This window comes from Pangasianodon hypophthalmus, chromosome 28 (genome assembly GCF_027358585.1).
Source record: "Pangasianodon hypophthalmus isolate fPanHyp1 chromosome 28, fPanHyp1.pri, whole genome shotgun sequence".
Classification (NCBI taxonomy): domain Eukaryota; kingdom Metazoa; phylum Chordata; class Actinopteri; order Siluriformes; family Pangasiidae; genus Pangasianodon; species Pangasianodon hypophthalmus.
Window position 1 is genome coordinate 13,988,028 of NC_069737.1, and position 9,355 is coordinate 13,997,382.

The 9,355-nt window shown below is 38.9% G+C and overlaps 2 protein-coding genes across 2 annotated transcripts; one reads left to right on the forward strand and one right to left on the reverse strand.

The window, feature by feature from the left end:
- On the forward strand, window positions 1–3,399 carry LOC113547349 (PH and SEC7 domain-containing protein 2-like). Its single transcript, XM_026947645.3, has 2 exons — window positions 1–1,485; window positions 3,313–3,399. Exons 1-2 carry the CDS (start codon window positions 1–3, stop codon window positions 3,397–3,399), a joined length of 1,572 nt encoding a protein of 523 aa, XP_026803446.3.
- Window positions 3,400–5,035: 1,636 nt separating this feature from the next.
- LOC113547334 (CD209 antigen-like protein C) lies at window positions 5,036–8,682 on the reverse strand. Its single transcript, XM_026947613.3, has 5 exons — window positions 8,443–8,682; window positions 6,547–6,804; window positions 6,050–6,174; window positions 5,863–5,969; window positions 5,036–5,762 (listed from the first exon to the last, which is right to left on the reverse strand). The coding sequence occupies exons 1-5, from the start codon at window positions 8,579–8,581 to the stop codon at window positions 5,615–5,617; spliced, it is 777 nt and encodes a 258-aa protein (XP_026803414.3). The 5' UTR covers window positions 8,582–8,682; the 3' UTR covers window positions 5,036–5,614.
- Window positions 8,683–9,355: the final 673 nt, after the last annotated feature.

A 9,355-nucleotide genomic window follows, 5' to 3' on the forward strand; every position in this document is an offset into this window, starting at 1 on the left:
ATGGAGAAGTTTTATTATTTTCTGCCATCAGTGCTTAAAAACTGGCTAACAACACCAGACAGTGATGAAGAGGAAGAAGTCGCGGCCGGAGCAACAGAAGAGGAAGAAGTTGCAGAGCAGGATGAAGTTGCGTCTGGTGCAACGGAGCAGGAAGAAGTTGCGGGCAGAGCAACAGAAGAGGAAGAAGTTGCGTCTGGAGCAACAGAGCAGGAAGAATTTGGATCTGGAACAACAGAGCAGGAAGATGCTGTGACCAAATTAACAAAACAGGAAGAAGTTGAGAGAGACTTCTATGAGAATATCTCTGGTAAAATGCAGCAAAAGAAACTCTGCTTTTGGAAGAACAGAGAAACCCATTTGAAAGGGCAGACCCTTGCCAGGCAGCTCTACCACCAGGAGGAGTTCAGATGTCCGGAGACTATCCGGGAGCTGAGTGAGGATCTGGAATTAGCCAAGGTAACAGTGAAAGCGTACGTGACGTACTTTAAGTTTGGGTCGATGTCTCTGAACAAGGCTCTCCGATCGTTCCTCAGAGTGTTTTGGCCAGAGGATGAACTTGAGATTCAGCATCTCCTTATAACACACTTCTCTCGTCGGTACCTTACATGTACTGGACAACGGCTCGCCTTACAGATTGTAGTGTACTACCTGAGTTGGGCCATGATCATACTGAATGCTGATCTTAATGGCAGTCACAAAGGGAGGAAAATGACTTGTGAAGAATTTATTGACAACCTGATTAGTGCGAGATGCAACTTTCAGTATTCTCTGAAACCCTTGAAGAACATCTATAAATCGATCAAAACGAAGCCGCTTAAAGCGTTCAGAGTTAAAACTAGATGTCGGTCTGTGGGCAGAAAGGAAACATCGATACCAGAGGATTCTGGCTGTAAGTCATCATTTGGGACTGACAACAACCCTACCACTACTGTCCACAAAACAGGAAATCTCATCTGCAAAAGAGTTACAGATGAGAACGGGAGAAAAACCAAAAAGTGCCAGAGAGCATGGAAGCAGTTTACTGCAGTTATAAAAGGCATGGTTCTGCATTTACAAAAAGACACATCTGACTTGTGCGAGGCAGACAGCAAGAATGCCATTAGACTGCATCATGCCATGGCATACCCTGTAGATTACAAAAAGAGGCCCCATGTGCTGTGCCTCAAGACCGCAGACTCCAGATTCTTCTACTTCCAGGCTGAGAGTGAAGTAGAGCAGACATCATGGGTTGCGATCATTAACCTCATCGCCGCCCGTTACTCTGCTCCTCCACTCACTTCTGCTTCACACAGCATCAAGGCACATCACCCTCAGGTCCTACCTTCATTCCCCACCACTCTGTCTCTAGAGCAGCAGCTCGAGTACCACAAGGACCAGTTACAGAGGGTTTCAGAACATATGGGCTACTATCTGACATTGCCTCTTTGGGATGGTACTTTACCTTTAGCTTATATGGAGCAGGAGGTGAAGCGCTACACAACATATGTGAGAGTGTTACAGGAGCTTGTTTGCAGAAGATGATGCGGGAGAAGGCTGCACAAACAGGCTAACAACAATGTGTAGGAACATAGTTCATTTTATTGGTTATAATAAAAATAAATAAAGATCATTCAAATGATACAATGATGGCTCTGATCCAATACTTTGTGTGTCTAATATGATATAGTTACTATAGTAACAATTTACAAAGGAACTTGTATGGCGTGTGATCTACATAATCTATATCTTTATTTAACATTTTTACGGGAGGAGTCTCCAGGGGGGACAGCGGCTAACTGATTAGCACCGTTGCTTTGCACCTTGTGCGTGGAGTTTGCATGTTCTTCCCCCTGTTTCAAGGGTTTCCTCCCCCAGTCCAAAGACGTGTTGTAGGCTGATTGGCATTTCCAAATTGTCTATAGTGTGTGAATGGGTGTGTGAATGTGTGTGCACGTGTGCCCTGTGATGGGTCAGCACCCCGTTCAGGGTGTCCTCCACCTTGTGCCTTGAGTTCCCTGGGATAGGCTTCAGGCTCCCACGCAACCCTGTGTAGGATAAGCGGTACAGAAAATGGATGGATGGAAGGAGTGTCCACTGTCAACACTTTACAAAAGTCAGTGAGTTTTACACCAATTTGTGCCCAATAACACAATTTTATTATGTTATGTTTATCTTGTTATGTTTCACACACTTTTCACGTGTGGACTTTTCATGGTTTTAATATGATGGCTATATCATGGGTTTTATCATGGTTTTAATAAGATGGTGGTAATACGACGGTTCTATAGACCTGGAGCAACTATTTCCTGGCAGGTCTGCCTCTGAGCGCCATTCCACCTCTGCAACTGATCCAGCTGCAGGACTTGTTTTCAACCTTACTAAGTTCTCCCACACCACCCCATTGCTATGCTCCCTCCACTGGCTTCCTGTAGCTGCCCACATCAGATTTAAAACAGTGATGCTTGCCTACGAAGCCAAAAACGGACCAGCACCCAAGTACCTTCAAGCTCTTATCACACCCCAGACCACACCACGCTCCCTCCGATCCTCTAGCACTGCCCAACTGGTCCCACCATCTCTCAGGGTACAAGCAAGGCATGCATCAAGACTCTTCTTTGCTCTAGCACCCAGGTGGTGGAATGAACTTCACCTAGATATCCAAACAGCTGAGTAAGTCTTCAAATGACGTCCTACCTATTCCTGAAGTACTTAAATTAGCACTTTCATTTAAATTAAAAAAAAAAATTGCGGTGTCTGTGTGCTTTTCTTACTGTATTACCTCTCCAAAAGAGTTTTTAGAATGATAGTGTTCTTAATCCATGACCTAGTGAACCAGAACACTTAAAGGAAAAGTAGTGGAGTAAAAGTTTTGTTGCAGCACTTAAAACCTACTTCAGTAAAAGTCCACCCATTTTCAAATACTTCATGATTTATGTAACAAACAACCTGTACTTTTGCTTTTAGACTTTTGTGGTTAGTTTTTTTACATGTATAGAGTGGGTGTTCTGATCGCTGTGGTTTGTAATTTTATTTGTGCCTAAATATTGAGTCTAATAGTGAATGAGTCTAATTTATTTACTTATTTATTTTATTTAGTTAGTTATTTATTTTTTTATTGTCTGGCCTGTTGTAATCACAGCTTGACTAAAGCACAGATAGTTCAGCTTGTGTGTGGCAACTTCCTTAATTGACAAACGGCACTGTAATAAGGAAACAGTTTCACAGCTCTATAGTCATTTCCTCACAGACAGAGAGACATTACATCAGTGCTTTACTGAGTCTTTTATAGATTAGAGATGTCATTGTGTGTATGATAATGTGATCTGCGTTGAGGAGCTGAAGAGAGGAGAGCGAATGGAGATGGTGGTGGATATCTACGAGAGTGCAGATGCTGTTAGAGGTCAAGACGCTGAAGCATAAACAGAGGATACTGATACAGAGAGGAACCACCAAATTCATCACACAGGTCTCATTAAAATGATTTCTGATCTGAGTTCTTTTATATCTGCAGTGTTAATAGCAGGATATCAGCAGTAGGAACACATCTTTTGCTTTGGAGCACCTTTTAAGTAAAAATCCATCTAACTCAGGTTCTAATTCAAGAACTGGCCTACATTATGATGTTTCAATTCCTAAATAAAATACTTGTTTTTCTACACTAAATTATAACCATTATTTAAATTATACCAATGAGGACAAAGTAATTCATTCATTCATTCATTCATTCAGTTTCAGTAACTGCTTTATCCTGGTCGTGGTAGATCCAGAGCCTATCCTGGGAACTTGGATGATGTAGTCAGTCCACCTACCAGCATGTTTTTGGAAAGAAACATGTAAAACTCCACACAGACAGTAACCTGAACTCAGGATCAAACCAGAGATCCCATAGCTGTGAGGCAGCATTATTACCCACTGCACCACCAATAATAAAAACAAATATTAAGTAGTTGGTAAATTGTTGCCATATGGCAACAGTGTGCAATGGTGGAAAGTAACATATAGTCAAAAATAACACAAAATATATGAGATTACAATTACAGTTACTGCATTTTCCAGACTATAGGTTGCAGAGGGTTTTTTTGCCACCTAGTAAGCATGTAAAAGTTAAATCTTCTAGAAAGGAATTACAGCTCTAAATATTTACTCAATCAAAATCCATACTAAAATTATATCTAAACATGTTTTGGGTCAAGTATCTTCTTTCTCTTGAAACATACAATTTAGAAAATAAGATGCAGTTGCAAAATGTCTGAAATTGCATGTCATGGTTATGCCGAAATTGGCTCTGGACTACATCTCCCAGCAGCCCCAGCATGTCGCATGTCTCAATCAGCCTCACCTGTGTCTTGTTTCACTATAATTAACACCACTATATAAGTTTCTGTTTTTCTACCTCTTGTTGTGGTTGTGTTTGTATGTAGCTACATGTACTTTAGTATGTACTTTAGTCCTGCTCATAGTATGTATGTTTTGCCTTGTATCTCCTGTTCGGGTTTATGTTTCTAGTGCTCACTGGCTCACTGTTTTGGTCATTTGTTTGTACTTCCATTAATAAAAATCTGCATGTGCATCCTTCTCCCCTGGATTACCTCACAGAAAAACAGTTTTTCTTACTTTGAATGTGAAAAAAATGTAAATATACTATTAGAAAAGCCTAGTGCCCTTTTTGCTATGTAGGCCTGTTTCAATTCATGAATGCACATACCACAGTTCCATTATCACATGTTGTTGCCATATGGCAACAATTACATTTTACCATTTAACAAAATACTCAAAATATATAAACTTGTTTAAATGACAAAAAATAAATGATAACTTATCTCAGATAGTGTTTAATTTTTTTTTTCTTTAAGTAGTTTTGCCTAAATATTGAAAAAATTAATCAAATTTTGAGAGCCCTCCAAGGATGACCTTCACCCTGCTATGTGAATTCAGAAGATAGAACTGAAAACACCACTTCCTGGTCATCTGACATGACTTGTTTTTGTTATGTCAGAGTTAAAGCCCCTTGACAATACAAAGAAAAGGAGGAGTGTAATCAATAAGAAGACTGTACCATACAGATCCGGGGTCATCAACTGGTGGTCTGCAGTCCAGATGCTGACCTTGTAAAGTCCTAATGAACCCTAATGAATCCATAAATCATTCAGTACATTGTGCTATTATAATGCTTTACAATACTGTAGGCAGCTAGAGGAACCCAGCAGAGATGAATGAATTGTTGTACACTGACACTTTATTTTTTTTCTGTTCAGGTGTTTCTTTCCCTGTGATCTTGTAGCACTGTGATTTCACACCCTGTATCATGAGTTATAAAAAGAAAGGACAAAGAGGAAGCCAAAAGAGGATGGATGTGCCATTGAGTAATTTGAATCGGAACTGTCATCACAGTACAAAGTGACAAATTTACACCTGATTGATGATCTTAACCATATTTACACTTATGCTTACACATAACTGCTATACAATCTGTACCATTTCCTAAATGGAAAAATAGGCTCTGAAAGAAAAACAGCTGACACCATGATGGTTACAGAGTTATTAACAGTAATGAGAATGTTTTAGGCACAACACACTGACCAACACAGATAAAAATGTTAATTCAATTTACTGCTTTTCATTCATATGCAGCAATTCAGTTAAAGATTGTCTTCTCACAGATCCAGATAAACTCATAGTTACAGGGATAATCAGCCCAGGTCCAGACAGCATCAGACATTTCACCTGTTATAACACAATCCTCATCTCCTACTTTACTGTTGGGTTCTCCACGTCCCCAGTACCTGAAGGAGAGAATCAGAGGATCTGCTGTGTTTCTCAGGGCCGTGAAGAGTCAGTAACTCATCATCATCATGAGAAAATGTCAGTTCAGTGGTTTCTTACCCAGTGGTCAGTGTCGTATCATCCACCCACTTCCACACGTTCTCTCTGTCTCTGTCATTCAGACCAATCCAAGCTTTTCTGCTGCACAGGGTTTTACCGATGAACTCCTGTCATGGTTGTAGTACAATATAAGAATAAATAAGACTCTCTCTCTCTCTCTCTCTCTCTCTCTCTCTCTCTCACTCACCTGTTCCTCTTTGCTGTTTATGATCACCAGGTCTGCTCCTCTCTCACTACAGTACTGTCTGCTCTCATTCCAGCTCTTCTCCACAGTAGAGATGTAATAAACACTGGAGCTGAAATACATCCATCCTAGATCCAGATTTATAATATCGATTAATATTATTGTGCTCACATTATCATTTATATGATAACAAACTCATTCACAGGATATCCACTGTAATTAAGTATAATAAATGAATGAAAAATGTGTTGTTATTTAACAAAGAAACACATATAGTCTTCAATATGTTGATGGTTAAAACTGAGTATGAGTTAAGATCAGAATTATGTACCATGCATGTAAGACTTTTACTGAATTACTGAACTAGAGTTAAAAATTAATCTTTTCAAAGCATATATTGGAGCAGTATCACTATTGTTTAAAAACAAGGAAGGAAACTGGATTATTAAGGTATTCACATTGATTCATCTGAGAATATGTGACAGTTTTGTATTACTCACCCAGTTTAGAAAGCCTCTGGAGTTCCTCTCTATCCTTCTGTAACTGGTCTCTCTCTTTAGTCAGGTTGTTGTATTTGGTCTGTAACTGGTCTCTCTCTTTAGTCAGGTTGTTGTATCTGGTCTGTAGCTGGTTGTTTTCTGTAGTCAGGATGTTGAATTTGATCCACAGTATTGTCATGGCAGTCAGCAGGAGAACACACAGCAGCAGCACACACACTGCAGTCACTCTGTAACATCTGCTCGTTGTATTGTCTCCTCCTAATGGCGAATGGATACAGAAATTTTGCCATGTGATTTTGTTTTGGTTTTGGTCCCATCTCCACCCTTGTATTGTCATTGGTTTAATTTGCTAGTGTGTGCAGCTGTTCTGGATTTAGCCTGTGATTAGTTTGTGCTTGTTATGACCAGTGACCAGTGTTGGGATACTTACTCAAAAAAAAAAATGCAATCCATTACAAATGACTAATTACTTCTTTCACTCAATGTCTCTGTTACACTACAAATGCGTTGTGGTCGTAGGTGTACTAGACCACGTTTGAATGTGGTTCGAGTGATTGGATCGCAATGCATTTTCAAGGTTCATTTGACCCTGTTCACACCTGTACTTAGCACTGAGCACTTGCAATGTCATCACTCATGTTAATGGCAGGTGTGAACGGGGCCATAGAGCAAATTTGTGGCTTGGGATGTGTAGTCTTTAGTACTGGAAATAAATTAATTTTTTTTTCCATACAAAAATTTGCATTATAAGGAATTAATAAGATAAGATAAGATAAGATAAACTTTATTAATCCCCGAAGGGAAATTCAAGTAGTCTTGTAATAAGCACTAATACTAACTCTTACTTCCACGTAAACAATAGGTTATATCAGTGCATCTTTTGGTAAGTTTCCTAACTTTGGTAAAATTCCCAAAATCTGTCTTTAGTCATCTTGCACATTTAATATAATTTAAGCCCTACTGTGCTCCAGTTCTACAATGCTTTCTTACTGTATTATCTTTCACACCATCTTGAATCAACAGCTGTTTTATTTAACTGAGAGTTTCAAGTGGCTTGTTTTTATTGCAATCCTGCAGTCTAACTGCTTTTCCATCAGAAACATACAGGTGTGATTTACACACACTTTAATAGACTGAATGAGTCTCCGAGAAAATCAGCTTAAACACCCGCTTATGAAACTGAGACTTAAGTATTGCCTTTCACTTCCTCATTCCCCTTTCCTTGCTGCTTTTTAATAGCAAGTTAAGAAGTACTTCTATACAGTACTTCTGTTTTTTATTAATATATGTGGCTTTTAAGAACTTCTTTTTCTTCGTTGTTACAAGTTGTGGAGTTAAACATTTCATACTACACATTGTAAAGATATTTTGAAGTGCATGTATTGTTAAACTGCAATGGACTGTTGTCCCATCTGGGGTGTACTAATGTACACTATACAGTATATGTGTATATGTGTTAATGAATATTGTGGAATATCTGTGACACAAGTTAGTTTCTGTTATCACTTACATTATAGTTGCTATAAACAGCCAGACTGTCTGCTTATATATGAGTCCATGCATTGTTACATTAGAAACGCTAAGGTATTAGAACGAGCGTGTTTAAATAAATCCTGTGATTTGCCTTGCAGCCAGAGCTATTGTCAGAGCTGCTGTTATAGAAAATTAATCAAAAATAATTTTTATTAAAATTCTGTTAAATGAAATAAATGAATCTGACCAATCTGAATCCAGATTTCAAAAGCACAATCTGACTTGTCAGTGGCATATACAGTATAATGTGTAGAAGGCACTTATTATAGCAGCGTATACTCAAAAAAAAGCTGATTTTCACATACACACAATAAAAATCCACTGAGTGTTATTTGGAAGTGTGTGTGTGTGTGTGCTCTGTACCTGAGTTCACAGGATCCTGATTGTTCTTGTTCCAGCGAGTCTCCAATTTCAGCTCATTCTCATAAATGCCATTATCTGAATGAATTGTATTATATGCAGTAACTCCTGCGTTTGCATATACATTCTGATTCATCTCCATTCTGCACTCGTCACTAATCCTGATCTTGCATTGAACACCATTTAGAAATCAGCCTTAATTTAAACCAGATCAGTCCTGACTGCTGTCTAGGTCTACTTTTTGTTCTCATGCTAGAAGTGGTAATGCCACTTATAGAGGAAGTACCAGTGTTGATGTTATTCAAGGCTACGTCATTCTATTTCATCTGCATTGTCTGCTTCTGGATTTGTGAGTCTGTGTATTTGTGGGTCTCTGATGGAGTGTTGAGCTATTATTGTTGATGTATTGTTGAAACTAAAAGCAACAACAATGAGTAAGTAAGGAATAAAACACTTAGGAAAATAATCAACAATGAGGTGGTGTGAGGCAGCTGGACGTGAAGCAGAGTGTTAGGAAGAAAAGCCTGAGACAGATGCAGTTAAGCTTTACTTAAACGAGAGAAATGCAGACAAATCCAAAATCGACAGGCAAGTTCTAGGTCAGGAAACAGGCTAAAGTCAGGCGATCCACAAACAGGACAAACTGGGCAAAGGCAAAAAGGTGAAACAGGGAAACTAGCAAAGTTCAAACCAGGTCAGCAAACACAGGAAACAGACTTGATCCGTTGAAGCATTGTGACAGATCAATACAATAAAATAAAAAAAAAAAAACAGTCATTTCACTCTATGTTTGACAGAGTGATGGATCAAGTGCTCAATAATGTATTACTATATAGTCTACTAAGAAGATTTCCTTTCCAGTTCTGTGATCCTGATTTCATAACATAGCAAGGTTTGTAAGCTTTTTGAGTCTGGT